Below are 17,832 nucleotides of genomic sequence, written 5' to 3'. Positions count from 1 at the left end.
AGAAGATGGCCATCTTGTCCGTGAGGTGGAGGAATTGGTGGGTGTTCTGTTTGCCGAAGTTTCGGAGACGAGGAAGCGGAGGAAGTTGAGTTCGTAGCTGAAGCTAGATGCGTGCTCATGACAAGCTTTGCCAGCGAGGATTGCTGGGATTGTTTTCTGCGAAGTTGGTCTGAAAGTCGACAAAGCGAGAGTCGACGGCGCGCAAGTCAGCAGACTGGGTTTTCGGAAGCGATAAAAAGGCACAAGTGCGACGCAGGAATCGTGGTTGAAAGTACAAGGTGTGCGGTGTAGCTTGAAGATCTGTGGCAATGAGGCGACGCGGGCAAGGTGGGTTATATGTCAAGAGTGAGATGCAGACGCGCCTGCCCCTGTAAGACGAAAGGCCAAGAGTACGACAGGACTTTGCTCGTTGGGGACAAACGGGCTGTGAATGGATGTTGGGGACAACTACAGCGTAAGATGAGTCGATTGGTGAAATGGAGGAATGAAAGGGGAGACCGGAAGGGGAGAGAGAATATTAGGAGAAGAAGAGAAGAAATAAACAAAGTGGTCTTGCGAACCTGTATTCTGATTCTGGCCTGTCTGGTCAGAGACAAAAGGAGGAGCTGAAAATGTGGCCGCCATAGAGCCAGCGCAAAGACAGCGTGCGACGCCCCAAGGCTGAGTCACAGGAAATACTGGATGGCACCTAGGTGGTGGAGAGATGGGCCTTCTCCTGGCCTCAAATCCGAACAAAGACTGTCCGCGGAAGTTCAGGGACGTCAGCCGCCGCAGCGGCCGGGAGCGTGGGCCCTGGAGTCGATGTGGTAGCTCGACCTAGCTTTCTATCGCGTCGTTGGTCGTCTCCCAGAGATTTTTTTTGTCAATCCTTTTTGTCAACTGGTTAGGAGCGCATTTGGCACTGGTCCATGCAAGTCTCCGCTGAACTTTTGCTAGTGCTGGAGAGTCGGTGCAATTCAGCGAAATGAAGAGCGCTGTGGCGGAGGAATGTTGAGTTGTCTGGGCGTGATGTGCGCCTGAGAGGCGTATCGACACACAAGGCCACGGGCGTGGGTGGGGCGGTCGTAATGGAGAGCTGCTTGCAGTGGAGTCTGATCCGAGCGGGCGGCAGGAACAGTGGCTCAGTGGATGCAACGTCCAGTGGGGGGGAAGCCGGTTTTAAATGGTGCTAAGGGCTTGGGCAAGCGACAAGCATTAGTATTAGGTATTGGAGTTGTGTACTTGGTATTCGCGCATGAGGCGATTGGCCTGCGATAGAGGGGACGAATGAGGGCGGCAGGGGGGGGGGGGACATAAAAATCCAAGACGTGAGAGAATGATGTAAGAAGAGAAAAAGAGGGAGTGACAATTAGGATGTCCAGCAGGGAAGATGGTTGAAAAAAAACAGGCAAAGTTGGTTGAGAAGGAAAGACAGAAGGCGAGATACATACCCTCGTTCCTGCCTTGACAAGGACTGTTTGGCTGATTACTGGGAGGGAAAGAGAAAGAAGAGAGAAAAGGCAAGTGCGCCACTTCCCCAAAAGTCGGTTGCCGGTTTCGCCAGGCGACGCAAAGGGAAAGTATGCAGGACAGAGGCCGATCAATGCGAGAGGGATACGGAAAGAGGCAAGAGAGGAATTAAAGTCCGGATAACCGCAACTGTTGGTCTTTCTGCCGCTGGACACTTCTTTTCGTTCAGTGTCGGGCAGTGAGACTGATGGTTTCGGCTGATGGTCGTCTTTGTCGTGGGTTTCGCGTGTGTTATTCGCAGTGTCTCATGTTCTCCTTTGGGCGGTTTTGTTGGGGTAGCGAGGAAGGACTTCTGAATTTTTGGCAAGAGCGTTGCGCAGCAGAGGTGACTTCGAATTTGCAGGGACGGTTGAGGGAAGGTGCCCAGTATAAAACCAAGACACAACAGACAAAGAAGGCAAGATCGGACGTCGCAATGAGAACAGAACGGGAAATAGCAACGGGCAGATATTGGCAAGACGGCAGACCTGCCCAGAAAAGATCAGGAATCAGCGTAGAAGCAACCTTTGCGGCAATCTCGCAAATAACGCCTTCTGACAAAAGCCCCGTGAGAAATGGGTGTCACACTAGATTACAAAAGTCCTTTCACCGTAATGCGAAGCGCTCGCTCCCCTTAATCTTTTTTTTTTTTTTAACCTCACCTCACAATTTAGCTTTGGAGAAACTTGCCTCCCACTTGGTTCGCACCTGCCGTGAACGGCGTTTCACGAAAGAAGACAGAAGTGGCAGTTTCCCCGCCAAGCTCACACAGTATATTTACACTGAAAAATACGACGTACGTCGGACGGTAGAATGCCTTTAGCTTCCCTGAGTGGACCACTACTCTCTTTCAGTTTCGCTGTTTCGGTGTCTGTTGTCCGTCGGCGCTTCTGTGCGTCAGTGGTGCCGGAGGTGTGGTGAGTGATGCGGAGAATTGGAGACAGGGGGAGGATTGGCGTCTCAACCTCTTCTATTCCCCCTCCTCAGGGTTCTGCCAGCGACAAGCGGCAGATGCTCCAACGGGACAACTTGCTCCGTGGCTAAAATTCACAGACACCTGCGAAGTTCGGAGGGCGCGATCGCTCTTTTCTGCTTGTTGGGAAAGGCTAAATCAACTAGCGCCTTTTTGGACGAGACATTTAGGGCCGCGAGGGCCGCGAGGGCCGCTAAGGAGGAAGGTCACAGAGGTATGGAAGGAAGTGTGAAAGAAGAACAGAGTGAAAGATGGAGGGGCTTCGTTTTGATGGAAGGCTAAGCGGTCGGCAAGAGATGGGCAACGACTGCCCAAAACGACAAGAAAAGGCACAAAAGAGGAGAAAGGTGCTGGCCTAGCCAAGTCAAGGAAAGAACGCCCGCCGTCTAGAGACAACGTACCTAAAAACGTGCGAAGAGGACCTGCCGCTGTAGGAAATGCTGCACCTTCTGTAAGATACGAAGTTGGGAAGGTGGCCCCGGGCAAGAACTGGGAAGACAAAGCAGGAACCACATAACACCTAAGTACCACTGCCGATTGGGGAAATAGCAATATTATGAATCAGGATGAACCGACAAAGTGATACTGGGCAATCGAAGTCCACCCGCTGGTATTTGTTCCACAGGGGACGCGAGCCCACTTGCATCTGAAGCTGTTGCTATTCCTCACAGGCTGCCATTATGCTCCCGCAGGTGTCACCGGAGTTTTGTTCGGGGCAAGTGCTGTATCGGTGCGTCGCGACGCCCTGGCGTGCGCCGCGTTTCCCAAATGGTGGCTTAGTTACAACGTCGCTTGTCCGAATTGCGCGGAGAAAGTCCTACGCCAGCACGCGACAGCTTCAGTGAGCCCTCGTTCTCGGATCTCCGGGAAGCCCGCCTCAAATGCCTCTTCCATTGCGAAGTAAGATAACTTACAATTCTTGGCGATCCGCCCCAGGCAAGCGAGCTTCTAAACTTGGGCGAGAAGGATAATCATGGTGACGACTGTTTGCACCATCTAAGACGGCGATATATGTTGTACCGCACTGCTTTCAACAAACTGAAGTCGCGCAGCAGGTGAGCACAAGATGGCCTGCTTAGTACCGGCGAACAAGGGACATTTGTATATACGGCCAAGCCTCAGCCATATTTTCGTCGTTTTGTGCGGCCTTTTGGGGCGCTTTCCGACACATCCGTTCAGCATTATCCCATTTTCTTTCCCTTGAACGACAGGCGGTGATGAATGAGACGTAACTTTTCATGTCCGTGTTGGATGCGAAGGTGATAGGTGGCATGAAGGTGCTTTTGGCGAGAGGCAACGCGAATGCTGTGAATGCGATAGGAACATTGCATGAGCTTTGCCTCTCCCTCCTCCATCCATACGTGATATTCAGTTCCGGTCAGTGCCCCCACGCCGCTCGTCAGACTCCTCTTCTGGAGCTACCTGTGTTACATTACGCTGGGTAACTCCCCATTTAAACACACCTGCACAAATGCGTGGAATAAAGAAGTGATACAAACTATGCTTGGCAGCCCGGATATCGCTTCTAGTTTAAATGATAGAGGCCCTTTTGGGGCACGTTGCAGCTTACAAGACGAGCCAGGTCGCATTCCAACCAACTGAAAGAGCGCCCACAATCACATGAACAGGCAGATCATGCAAGAGATTGTGTAGTGTTCCACAAACAGTACACACCACCCTTTTGAAAGCTCGGCCCGCCTGATGGAGATCGCAGGCGTCTCACGATAGGCACCGCTCAGACTGCACTTATTTTGTCGCACAGAGATATGCATCATACGTGGTGACATGAGCCAATAGCTGGCTTATTGTAGCCCCGAACGTGGGCTTTTCGAAGCTAGCCATAGGTCTGGTGAGTTATGCTACATAAACCGGCAAGGCACCATGCATACTGTTTCCCACGCCATCACATTTCATAAATATCCCAGTTCGGCCTTTTCCACTCGCCATTTGCCCCCGTTGGTTTGGTATCCCCATATGTCAAAGAGATACCAGCCAAGCCTTGCAGTGGTCCCACCATGCTACGGCCGTTCGCCTTACTTTGCTGATAAGGTAGGTTTGCAAACATGCAGCACAAGTCTTTTTACAATCGAAGCGCTGCAGCACATGTACTGGGCATCCTGCAAACATGCCGCATGCCTCCGTATCAGTCTGCCGGAGATCCCCTTGGCAAAAGAGTGCTCAGGTTTCCCACTTCGGATACCTCCAAAGTAGCACAAAGTGCTCAGCATAAGCCTAAGAGACATATTACTTTGCTCGCTTAGGAAGAAAAGGCCACTCAGCAGATCCTTGCGTCGTGGAGCCAAGACAAGCTCGGGAATTTGTACCATATTAAATTGTCAAACCCGGAATGACATCCTCAGAAAGTTGCTTTAAAATCAGGCACAAGGTTTGAGTCTGGCCCAGGCTGCATAACCACAGTAGGATGTTTTTATTTATAGGATGCATTTCCTAATACTCAGGTAAAGAGACAGAGGGGGAATGATAGAAGAGACCGAGATAACAAAACTGTGAAGCTTGGCTCACTCGAGGATTTTTTTTTCAACAACAATATGAAGATCTACTTGAAATTATGCACGTGAAAGGCAGATAGCCTTACCAGACCACAGAAACTCTAGTATTTATGTTACGCGGAAGGCTCTCGTAAGGAGGTTTGCTGAGCAAACCGACAGACATGAGTCGCATGAACAAATGCAACCTAAGATCGACGGCCTCAGCCTCGCGTTGACACGCGCTAAAATAATTGGTAAGTCTTAAATTCAGCGTAGAGGGTCGAGGCTGAGACTTTCATTCGGCTCTTATTTAACCGAACTTCAAGATAGTAGTCACCACAGAGCATCCAAGGCAATTCCAATATGAGCGCCATATCGTATCATGATTCTAAATCGTGTGTAACAAAGGGCAACCTTATTACTCGACCGCCGAATGCGCAGGAAGGATGTTGTGTTTGCTGCCAGGTTGATATGACCCACTTTTATTTCTGCTTTGCGCAAAGCTACCAATGGTCGGAAAAAATTCATTGTGACGAGGTTCACAGCGAATGCTCCTTCTCCTTTTGATGCCTTCTGTCACTCGCACCTTCCTGACTGAATCGACCTCATGCACTATCGCTCCTTCCACTCTTGCACTCTCTCATGCATTATTTACACATAACAAGGCGTGACCTGCGATTTCCCCGGTCAACGCTTCTACACGGCCAAAAAAAATCCACCGATAGCAGTGAGATTTAGAACTGGAAGCCACCCAGATTTTATCACATACCGGAACGGAAAGAAGGCACGCTCGTCACCATCTTTTCATCTTTCCTCTAATTACGTCGTACGCAGTTTGATCCTTCCGGTTCCTGCTACAACTACATCGTTGGCACCTGCTGCCTCAGCGTTTGGGTTACCGCCTAGTCTGTGTCAGCTGGCCCTGCCGACAACGTCAACGGCCCACGAAAGTATCCCACAAGTCTGAGCCAAGAGGCAACCGCCATGTCCAAGATTTAGGAACTCTTTCTCGGCGATCCTTTCTTCATCCTGAACACTGCGTGCGTGTGGCCATCATCTCCAGGCCGACCACCTTGACTGGGTGTCGCTATTTTGAACTCTCATCTGCTTCTTCCCTTCCTTTTTCTTGTCGGTTGCCTTTAAGGTGCCATTTCAATCTTTCTTTCATTACTTCGCTTCTCTGACTCGCCTGCCTGGGCTGCTCTTCTTTCCCCGACTTGTGAATGCTGGAAAAGCAGAGCAAGCATATCGAAAAGGGGGGGCACGGAGACGACGACGTGAATAGAATCGGCGCCGGTGACGGCCGGAAGCGAAAGAGAGACGGAAGCACCGGTGCTGAGACTGATACTGAAGCGGACACAGACACTGCGAAACCTCATAAAAAGCAAACGGAGCCCGTTGTCGACACTGCCAAAAAGTTTGAGCTTGCTAAAATGAACTGCCGCGCGAAACTGAGCGAGATTATTGAGGGCCAGGAGCCCGTCACTAAGAGCCTCATTCCGGAGCACATTGAAGATGGCGTCCTAATCCCACTCAAAACGACTCTTGAGCTGCGTGACGATCACCAGTGCGGACAAGTTCTGATAACCCGGACGCCCATCCGCTCTACAAGTGCAGTCATCAAGTAGGTGCATTCCCATTCCAACGGCTGTCTCTTGTTTGTCTGTTATTTTGTAGTCTGCCAAATAGACATTCCTAACTCGCGTTTTACGATTTAGCCTCCTACGCGACCTGCTTCCTGAGGAAATTGTTAAGGGCATGCCTCATTTGCGGCGGTGTGCGAAGCCTATGGATCTTCCGGCACACCTCAAGACCCAGTTCATGAACGACACGGCTGCGAGCAAACAGATCCACACAGGCAAGTCGAATTGGGTGTATGTTCTTCTGGGCCTGGAAGCCACTCTATCGCAAAAAGAAATGGCAGAGGCATTGTCCAAGGTGGACGGGTTCGAAGAAGGCGTCTTCATTGCATCCATCCCAGTACCGCTCCTGGCCCCAACATCACAAATCCAAGCCGCTTTGTGGACCAGCCAGTTCTGGCCAACCATGTACCGAAAGAACAACCCTCTGGGACCACATCCTAGCCTGGTGATCCGGGCTACCGATGAGATTGCGGACGACGCCCCGATCTGGATGGCCCTGGCGAACGAAATGGCAGTCAAGTCAAAGGAAACCGGCCTTGGTGAAGCCATGGGTGCCTGTATCGTCTACCGTGGAGACGATGGACCGCGTCTGGTGGCCGTTGCCGGCGATGCCCGCTGGCAACACCAGCACAAGTCGTCCAAGACGGGCAACCCGATGGCCCATGCTGTCCTCCGTGCCATCAGCATGGTGGCCCAGAAGCTGGTTCGCGCCGAGAAAAAGAGCCAGAGAAGAAAGAGTGTGTCAAGCAATGCTAGCGTCACCACCACCACCACCACCACCAACGAGAACGAGCCACCGTCGAAAAGTGCGTCCGTGCCGCCCGTGGTGGTTCCGACCAGCGACAATGGTGTTATCCACAACGCCGAGAGCAGCGTTGACAGCATGGAAGTAACACCTCCGGCAGCCACCGAGGACGTAGTCGTATGTCAGGTGCATAACGAAGTACAGGATCGTGTGCGAGACCGGCTGAGTCGCGGTCGTGACCGAGGGCACGCCGGCCATCGGCAGCGATTGGAGTTTGAGGTATTCAAGGATAAGCCGCTGCTGGAAGAGGAGGAACGCGTCTTTATGGAAGAACACCCGACACCGGACGGCTATCTGTGCCATGGCCTTGAGCTCTACGTCACGCATGAGCCCTGCACTATGTGCTCGATGGCGATTCTCCATTCCCGTATGGGCAAGGTCGTCTTTGCCAACCGCATGCCTCTGACCGGTGGACTCAGCGCCGAAGACCGAACCTTGGTGCCCAGCTCGACACCCGACGTGCCCTATTCGACCGATACCCACACTGGCACGGATATGGATGGCGCAGGCGGAAGCACCCATGGTCTTGGCCTCTTCTGGCGGCGTGAGCTAAACTGGAGCTTTTTGGCTTGGGAGTGGGAGGCTCATTGCACCTGCAAGCCCCTGAACATGGCGCCCACGACGCATGCATAATAGCACGGCCAGAGGCCGCGGTGCAGCCCCGGCTATGGCGTTTATGATGAGCGACGTCTATTTTCTTACTTGTTGCGAAGTTCTTGCGCTGCAATTGTCATTCATTTCCTCTTGGTTTTCTTTCCCTTTGCTTACCATTTACAAGTGAAGGATGTTCTTATTGCGAAGTGGCGTTCGTTATTGGTCCCTGCTTTGTTTTATTAAGTCCCTGTCTCATCAGACGCTTTGTATCCGAAGAGAAGAGTCCAATTGTCTTTATCCGGGGGGTTTTGGCGTTCAAGGCAAAAAGGCAGTCATTGTTCAGCTGGTACGGTTTAGACAGTTGGTTGTGGAGAAATGACCTGCATTCTTTTCAAGCGATGCGAAATGAGATGCCATAGATACTGAAAGCTTTAATCAAATGATATATGCCTGAATCATAGTTTGTAGTGCCAAAAATGATGATCCATCCAATACGCGATATGATTGTACAAGGGATGCTGTGAGACGACCAAACTTTGGATGGCCACACATGGAGCATCGTCATGTGAGTGTCACGTGCACAATACTGAAAACAAAACTTGTGAGGATATTCTACATCCAGCGTCCTGCATAAGACAAATGGAGCGGCGTGCAGAATCTAGACAAAGACTGACAGGCACTCTAGACTCGTGAACGTAGTCACCCATATCGTTGAGGAACTTTGGTTTGAGCAGGTAGGGCAAACCGCACTGCCAACTCCCCATGAGCACCCTATTTCAGGCGCCGGAACAGCAGGTACCGGAACTTGACGTTTGATTTCATCGCTTGATGAAGCTCAGATTTTGTCCTTTTCTGACTAGCTTCACGGACTGTGTGCAGGAGGGGGCAAATGTCGGACGTGTTAGGGAAAAGGAAAAGTGATGGGTGACGAGGTGGGAGACGGAGGAAAGAACGGAAACATACACCCAACGCCCGGGCACGGTTTGGATGGACCTCCAGGGCAAAGCGCCTTAAGCCAGGGCAAGGACCCCCCCCCTCTCTTGTTCCTTCCACATCCGTCTCCTGGCCCTCCCGCCCTTACCAATGAGCAACTAGTGATCAACTCACCTACCATTGACAGGCTAGGAAGTATGCCCTTTCAGCTTCCAGGCCTGTTTTAACCACCCCCCCCCCTTTTTTTTTATTTTCTTCCACCTCCTCTCACATGCACCACCACTCCTCCTCCTTTCCACCCTCCCATCTCGTTTTGGAAACCCCCCCCTCCCGGTCACTATACTACTTTGGTAGACACTCGCTTTCTCCTCTTTCTTTCGTTTGCGGCATATCCTATGGAATCCTTTATATAACCCCCCCTCCTCTCGCTCTGCCCATGATCTAGCCTTGCGATTACCTTCACTTGTTCCCTCTGTATTTACGGTGGCGTTTTGACGACTCTGTTTCGCATGTCTCGTTCCACGATCCGACATATGACGGCGAAAGTAGCCAGGCGATAAACCCAGACGACCAACCCCAACGCCATAGCTTCAGGCTCCTCGCAAATATCCGCTTAAAAATTCCAGTAACGAAATCCATCCAGACGTAAATACGAAGCGAACTTGCTTCCCTCAGCTGCCCAAATCGACAGCCAACGGCGAATGATCCACAGCGACGTTCCACGCAAGCTCTTACAAGCGATTTTCCCAATTACACGCCATTTCCATAGCGGCTCAGCTATTTCACTGTTGCAGGCGAGTTTGGGGGTTTGGCCAGCTCGGGTCCTGCCGCCCTTTACTGGATTGCCGCTGCAAGCATCACGAGGCTCTCAACACTCGGACGAATAGATACGACAGCTACGGTGACGCTGACAGCAAACAGCAACCAACGCAGCAACAGTGGCAGCAGCAGCTAGCAGCGTGTTTCGCAGCCGCCCTACACTCTCTGCGGCTTTGGCTACCACTGGCGCACGCGCTCGGCTACACTCCGGCTACATCGGCCTCCTGTACACCCAAACAGCTGTTACTGCTACTGCTCGCCCTGCGTCTGCTGGAGGCAGAGGTCTTGTTGCCCGGAGAATGCCTTCTGCGGGCCGCAAGAGCAAGGCATCCTCGACCGCCGCCGCTTCCACCTTTGCCATCACCGGCGGCTCCACGACACCCGTCCCCATTCCCTCAATCGTTGCCCCAGCGCGCTCGATGCCGACGGCACCCACCCCCAAGGCTGCCGCAGGGCGGAAGCGGAAGCAGGACGATAAGAATGCCCAAAAGTTCTATGCCGTCCGCGCAGGCGCACGGCCGGGGATCTACCTGACATGGCACGAATGCCAGGCCCAGATTGCTGGCTTCAAGGGAGCACAGTGTGAGTCGCTGCCGATCACTTCGTCCCATATCTCTTGTTCTTTTTCTTCCATGCTTGACTGCTGACGTATCCGGCCCATTTCGTACAGACAAAAGCTTTGTTACTCGAGAACAGGCCGCCGCGTTCGTTGCGGGACTCAATCCCGAAGGCGGCGCTAAGGACAAGGGCGAGCCGCGATTCTACGCTGTTGCGATCGGCAAATATCCCGGTATCTATACAGACTGGTCGGAGGCATCGAAGGCCATTGTAGGAGCCAAGGGACCCAAGTACAAGAAGTTCCCTACGCGACAAGAGGCGGCGGACTACATCCGCATGTACGCCAACGAGGAAACCCGCCAGGCTATGCGTGGTATGGGCAGCGGCACAGCCGCTAATGCAAATGCCCAATATGAGGGCAACGAAGATGAAGACGAGGACGAGGACGAGGACGAGGACGAGGACGACGATGAAGAAGAAGACGCGGCACAGATCCTGCAGCCGGCGACAAAGCGTTCGAAGCCGGGCAACAACGCGGCCCCTGCGAGCTCGACAGCCGTCCTGGACATTTACACCGATGGCAGCAGCTTAGGCAATGGCAAGAATGGCGCCTCAGCAGGCGTCGGCGTTTTCTTTGGACCCGGTGACAAGAGGTATTTTACTCGCCATATTTTACCCGCCAATCTGACAAAACCGCAAGACTGATCTTTGTTTGTGCTCACCCAACCGCTCGTTGTACAGGAACATCTCGGAACGGCTGAAAGGCCCGATGCAGACAAACCAGCGTGCTGAGTTGACGGCCATCCTCCGCGCCCTCCAATTGGTGCCAGTGACGCAGCCGGTGCGTATTTTCTCCGACAGCACGTACTCGATCAATTGCGTCAGCGTGTGGTACAAGAGCTGGGCAAGCAACGGATGGAAGACACGCGGCGGCGATCCGGTCATGAACCAGGACCTCATCAAGGCTGTACGGACGTTTATTGATACCCGCGACAAGTCCGGAACGATGACCATGTTCCGGTGGGTCAAGGGCCACAGTTCGGACTCTGGAAATGTGGCGGCCGACATGCTGGCCGTTCAGGGAGCACGCCAGCAGACATGACCCGGCATTGTCTCAGCTGGTTGGGAGTTTGTACACCATGGTCCACCTGTTGTTTATCTGAGAGGCGTTTGTTTGGGTTGGATGTTGGACGTCGTTTTGACCTGCTTTTACATCGTACACCGTGTGCTTTCCAGTCCTATCTACAGCTGTATTTATTACTGCTTTGAATTCTGCATTGCTGCCGGCGTTATTGCATTTTCAATTTGCTTCGTTTGAGCATGCCCCTGTATCTTACTCGCTAAATCGATCACCAAACAAGACACTACGTGCCTTTTGTATTCTCTATACCATGTGCAACTGTATCTCTTCCCACAATAATTGCAAGGCTGATCGTACTTCCCTCGACAGTCGTTCTCTTTGCCTTCGCACCTTCCCCGGGGTTGACTGTGGACGGAAAAAGTGGAACTCCTCCTCCGTTAGTGTGCAGTGGCCAGGGTACTTTGTATCTTACAACCGACGGCAAGAGCCCCTCTGCCCACTCTTAGGCGTGCACTTGCCAAGTATCTTGACATTAGCTTATTTTTACTTAGAGCCGACTTTCCCCCTTAAAGTTTTCTTGCTGCTGAAAGCCTGCTTTTGCAAACCTCTTCTTCCTACAGACCGTTCGTCACCGTTTGAAGCCAATCTTCGTCTTATCTGTATCCTGACTGCGCCTCGCTCCGACGTCGTTTGCGCTTGCGTTTGCCCTCAGCAAGTATTTCCTTTGTCTCCGATCACCAACTGCATCACAGCATAATTCCTGGCCAATCAACCGGCTGCATAGAGTCACACTTTGTCGAGCAACACATCCACCCCCTCGCCTGGCTGTTTTCGCACTGCAGCTACTCTGCGTCTGTGTTTATATCTTGCGTCTTGTGCAAGGTTCGACCGTTACGTTGCTATCATCATCATTGGTATCTTGACATCGACAGCATTTCGATCCCAATTACGTGACCCACGCTCCCTGTTTGCATCATCTTCTCTTCGAATCAAGCACCACCCGCTCCAACGGCCTCTCTCGCTCTAGAGACGAGGCTTCACCGGGAATTCTGGAGTTTTCTGCGGAAAACGCATCCATCGTCTACAACCGCCCCCATGATTCAATAACACGAGCCGTGTCCCCCGTGCCTTCCTTTGCCACGGGTGTCAATCCTCCGACCCCGGATCTACCAGCTCCGGGTTGCGAACTCCACCTTTCACGATTCACGCGCCCTCCAAGACCTAGTCGGCACACTGGCCGACCCCGGTATCCGACAATTTTCGCCGCGGGCCCTGCTCTCCCGGCCGCTCCTGGCCTTGCGCCGTTGCTGCTGATTCGCATGAGCAAGGACGACTCGGGCGTGACATAATCTTCGACATACGCTTAACACCGTCTATCCTACTTTATCTTTGCCCTGTATTTCCACTGCATTTACAGTATCTATACGCCCGGTCGTCCGAAGCCACTACCATCGTCATGCCGACTTTGGCTTTGACAGACTTCAACATTGTGGTCAGCGTCCTCGGAGGATGGGTTTCCTTGTTTGGGCTGGTCTCTTATCTCTGCAAAGAGAAGTTCTACCTGTCTGAAGCTTGTAGGTTCTTTCCAAGCGAAGAGTCGGGAAGGTATTATAAGTGAAGTTCTGGCCTGAACGTTAACCCGCCTGTAGTGATTTCCCTTCTCGCTGGCGTGGCCTTCTCTCCGTCGGGCGCCAATCTTATTCGGCCTCTCGAGTATGCCGGTTCGCAAGCCAATCTCGATTCGGCGACCCTCTACTTCTCGCGGCTGGTGTTGGGCGTGCAGCTTGTTCTCGCCGGTGTGCAGCTGCCCAGCAGGTACCTGCAGCGTCACTGGCGGCCGCTGACCTGGCTTCTTCTCCCCATCATGACGGTCATGTGGCTCGCGACCAGCCTGCTTATCTGGGGCCTTGTTACGCCTCGTCTGTCGTTTCTGCACGCGCTGGCTATCGGTTCGTGCGCAACCCCGACGGACCCAATTCTGTCCAACGTTATTGTCAAAGGCCGGTTCGCCGACCAAAACGTCCCCGTGGAGCTCCAACACATCATTATCGCCGAGTCTGGCGCCAACGATGGCCTGGGCTACCCTTTCCTCTTCTTCGCCCTGTACCTGATCCAGTACATTGGTTTCGATGCGACTCCCGAGTTTCCGGTGCCTGAAGGCGGTGCCGGCAAAGCCATTGGCCTGTGGTTCGGCGAAACGCTCGGATACACCATTCTTTTGAGCATCGTCTATGGCGCCGTGGTCGGATACGTCGCAAAGGAGTTGCTGCACTGGGCAGAGCAGCGTAAGTTTGTGGACCGCGAGAGCTTTCTTGTTTTTGCCATCTCGTTGGCCCTGTTCATTGTCGGCACATGCGGTCTTATCGGAAGCGACGACGTGCTGGCCTGTTTCATCGCTGGCAACATCTTTACCTGGGACGATTGGTTCCGCCTCGAGACGAAAGACGATTCTCTGCAGCCGACGATCGATATGCTGCTCAACGTGACCATCTTCATGTGGTATGGTGCCGTTTGTCCTTGGTCGTCGTTCCTAAACGGCCCTGTGCCGCTACCTCGCCTGGTTGCGCTCGGCATTCTCATGCTGCTGCTACGTCGCCTTCCCTGGATCATGGCCATCCACAAGTACATCCCGCAGATTCAAGAATGGCGCCAGGGCATCTTTGTCGGTTTCTTTGGCCCAGTGGGCGTTTCGGCCATCTTTTATCTTTACATCACGCTGGACTTTCTCGAGAAGCTGTCGCCCCGCAGTCTTGATGACGGCACCGATAACCCTGCTAAGCTCCGCCCCGATGTTGCTACTCTCGGGGAGACCGCCACTTCTGTCGTGTGGTTCTTGTCGATCGTCAGCATTGTCGTACACGGCCTGAGCGTCCCACTCGGCAAGCTGGGTTTCTATTTACCGCGCACATTCAGCCGCGCCCTCCCATCGTCCCCGTCGTCTGCGTCTCTTGGCAACAACGACGGGGTCCTTACCGGTCGGCGTGTGCGGAACGGTCCCTCGCTACCTGCCTTCCGAATTGGCAGCCGTGTCAACACTATGTCTATCCAACCTCGCGGAGCCGATGGTGGTGAATCGCCGGCAGATGCTCAGGTTTCAGCGCTGCCCGACGTACAGCCCAATGGCGACCAAGCTCGGCACAACGGCGGTAGCGGGGATACGGATGTCGACAAGCAGATAATGGGCAGCTCCTCTTCGCTTCCGAGTGGTGGTAATCCGGGCTCTCGGCAGATCTACCGTATTGGCGGTTCCATCATTCACGAAATCCCTGTTGATTCAAGTGGAAGCAGCAGCCCTATCCGGCGCCCGGTGTACGTGGGACCTGAGAACGGCGGCGGCGAGCCTACCGACAACCATTCCAACTCACCGTCGCCTCGTCCCTTGGCCCTGTCAGCGGCGCCTCCTCCGCCCCCGAATCGGACCATTCGCTTTCCAGACGAACCGCCTTACGTGTAACTCCGTAAAGGCGAACATGCCGGTGTCCGTGTTGCTTGCCGGCTCACCTTGACAATCTGCAAGCCAAATATGTGTATATTAAGGATGTCGAGGGGATGTTTAGTAAAAACGGCCAGAAGAAAAAGAGCTCATTTCGGGCGAAGTCGGCTGTCTTGATATGCATCGGTCAGTTAATTGCGAAAGCATCAGCATCGAGTACCAAGGCGGCTCCTTTCTGCGGACCAAGCTCTATTTGTACTGCATCGTCTTTCTATTCCGGGGTCGTATTTGCATCTTTCTATTCCCGTCGTTTTCGCTTCAGATACTTTGGGTCTCGTCCTTTTTGGTTTTTTTGTGTACTTTTTCCATCTAGACGAGATCAATCTACAAGCTATTGTTTTGGTTATAAACAGTAATACTCCCACCACTCACACGCTTCCGGGCTGTACTTTCCTTCCTGTTTTAAGCGAGCAGCCTTATCGTATTCCCCTTCGTAAGTCTTGATAACTATCACATTGGCGAAGCAACCTACGGGACTTTAGGCGATTGTCGGTGCATCTTCTTTGTCTGCGATTCAATTGGGTCAATTGTCCATGCCCCATTTGCCAAGTTTTGTTTTGTGGTTGAGCTGCAGCTTGTGTCGCACGTCTTTTCTTCCCGCATGAGACGTGCGTTACGTTGGGGATGCTGGTGTTAACGACAGAGCCACTTTGCAAGAAGGCCACTCCATGCTTTCAAGCTGGCCCACTCCGTTCTCCAACCTGAAGAGTATCTTATGTTAAGTAATCGTCACCTTGTCGTACGGAGTCCTGTCCGATAGTCTCACAAAGAGGGGCCGACCACGAAGCGAACCTCGAAAGTCAGCCCCGGAAGATAGCATTTCCAAGCCAGGCAACGGGTGCGCAGGAAGTGTCTGCGTGTTATCTAGCCGCGATCCTCCGTCATAGCCCCCGTATGGACCAGAGCCAGTTTGCAACGCCCTCTTTGACTAATATAAACGCCTTCTTGAAAAAAAAAAAAAAAAAAAAAAAAAAAAAAAAAAAGTAAAAAAAATGACCTGGGTCGACGGTGGCACTTAATTTCGTGTGTCTCTGAGATATCTGAGGCGTCTTTGTTGCTGATGGACCCTTTTCCCTGCATATCCTCCCAAGCGGCCTGTCGACTTTTGAAGAACCCCTTAGGGACAGTAGCTTGGAATGCTCTAACGACTGGGCAATGTGATTCAAGAAAGCGAGATTGAAAAAAGTTTTTGGTTGTGCCCTTGCATCAGGGCATTGTCTCACATTCTTCGAGCCTTTCGTGAGGGTTCAAAAGGCAGTTTGTGTGAGATATACCACACACTTCCTTTGGTATCGCCCTTGTGACCAGCCCTTACGCATCGGGACCGAAGTGCCAAACATTGCCAACAACAAGACTGCCAATAACCATTTGCCTCCATCGTTCAGTCCACTTTTAAGAATGCCATCGGCGTATGTTCTTCTGTATGAGAGGCTTTTGTCATCGGAGTCCTCGGTACGTGTGCCAAAATGCAACGACATGCCAAATATAAGACATGCACGTGTATCATGACAGGTGCCCATGCCTGCTGCCTTGTCGTTTTAGCTACGCTGTCCTCTGAAGTGTTCTTTGCTCCGATTCTGTATTGTTCCTCTCCCTTCCGTCCCGAGCAGGTCCCTCCGTGCAGCCCGCTGTTGGAGGACGAAATGAACAGATGATCCCACCGCCAGCCCTGAACACGCTTCCACGATAAGAAAAGGCCACCGTCGACTCTTCAAACATACCAAGTCCCTCTTTGGCTTTCCCCTTCCCCACTGGGTTGTGGTCATCATCAACGACACGGGGCGTTCCGTAGGCAGCCTGGGAAAAGAAGTCACCTGTTGACAGCGGACGCGGCCCTGTCAAAAGCGTTGGGACATAACCAGTTTTACAGTTTTACCGCCAGCACTAAACCCTTTTCAGCGCCACCACCCTCAAAGAATATCTGGTTTTACGGAGTAACTTACCATTAGGCCTGCCCAGAAGAGGGGGCGACTTGGGACCAGCAAGTTCAACCCCGTAGCCTTTTCCCGAGAGCCATGCCATATTAGCATGGTGAACGTACCAATGACACCCTCCCCCCTCTGTTCTCTAATGTCAACATAGTCCGCACTATTAGTTCACCAGCATAATAGGGGCAGATACCTCAGTCTCCCTCTTGTGGCGTCTTGGCCTCTTTTTTTATGGACCCACAAGGCTTGACAGGCCAATCACCGTCCGGTGACCCTCAGCGCGACCGCCCTTTCCTCTTTAACCACGCTTTGCGGTCTTTCCCAAAAAATGTCTCGTTGGTTCATTCCTCCCCTCCGCCACTCGCTCTTTCCCCAGCGTCCAGAAACGAGGCCATAGCATCGTTCCTGCCTTGACCAGCTGTAAAATTACTACTGCCTGCAGTTTGGGCGGCATTGCGACGACGGCGAAAAATTAGGAAGGCCCCGACTCGGATCACGTACGACGGGCAAATTTCTTTCACTCTCACGACTCCGGATTTCCAAATAGCCTCCTCCTCTGACACTGCCAACGCACTTGTTTTTCTTAAGCGTCGCTTGGCCTTTTTCTCGTTTGTTTTGTACGCTCTTTTTTTTCGACAGCCTCCTTCCCCGTCCCCACTTCTCGCTCCTTCTCTCCTCCACATTCGAGTCAAATACTGTGCCTTTGGCTGCAATCGATTGGGACGACACATCAAACGTTCACTCCAGCGCTCAACGACACAACAGGCCATCGGAAGCCAGGTACCATATTTTCCGTTTCACCTTCAAATTGGGCGACGTTCCCACCGCCAGGCAGCATCGTTGGGCCCGTCACGACCCTGCTGTTCTGCCCCGATAGGCACAGAATCAACGTCATCCATTGGCAATCGCCAAATTCCCAACGGATTTTCCCCTGACGTCTCCAGCCCGTCGAACGCCCACAACGCCGCCCATCCGAACTTCAACACGTTGCAACGGCCCGGCGCGGACGGCAAATTGTGTACCGTTTC

General features: G+C 52.7%; 3 protein-coding genes across 3 annotated transcripts; all 3 read left to right on the top strand.

Moving 5' to 3' along the window:
* Positions 1–6,173: 6,173 nt before the first annotated feature.
* On the top strand, positions 6,174–8,031 carry SPBR_01525 (uncharacterized protein; the record flags this gene model as incomplete). The annotated part of the gene is made up of 2 exons (XM_040759835.1): positions 6,174–6,574; positions 6,669–8,031. The coding sequence occupies 2 exons, from the start codon at positions 6,174–6,176 to the stop codon at positions 8,029–8,031; spliced, it is 1,764 nt and encodes a 587-aa protein (XP_040619568.1).
* Positions 8,032–10,043: 2,012 nt separating this feature from the next.
* On the top strand, positions 10,044–11,404 carry SPBR_01724 (ribonuclease HI; the record flags this gene model as incomplete). Its single annotated transcript, XM_040760034.1, has 3 exons — positions 10,044–10,326; positions 10,415–10,955; positions 11,044–11,404. 3 exons carry the CDS (start codon positions 10,044–10,046, stop codon positions 11,402–11,404), a joined length of 1,185 nt encoding a protein of 394 aa, XP_040619567.1.
* A 1,435-nt stretch (positions 11,405–12,839) lies between these two features.
* SPBR_01467 (uncharacterized protein) lies at positions 12,840–14,837 on the top strand (the record flags this gene model as incomplete). Its single annotated transcript, XM_040759777.1, has 2 exons — positions 12,840–12,946; positions 13,004–14,837. 2 exons carry the CDS (start codon positions 12,840–12,842, stop codon positions 14,835–14,837), a joined length of 1,941 nt encoding a protein of 646 aa, XP_040619566.1.
* Positions 14,838–17,832: the final 2,995 nt, after the last annotated feature.

Source organism: Sporothrix brasiliensis (genome assembly GCF_000820605.1).
Source record: "Sporothrix brasiliensis 5110 chromosome Unknown Cont18, whole genome shotgun sequence".
In the NCBI taxonomy this organism is placed as follows: Eukaryota; Fungi; Ascomycota; class Sordariomycetes; order Ophiostomatales; family Ophiostomataceae; genus Sporothrix; species Sporothrix brasiliensis.
Note: the sequence above shows the minus strand (reverse complement) of the source record. Positions and strands in the feature narration are given on the sequence as shown.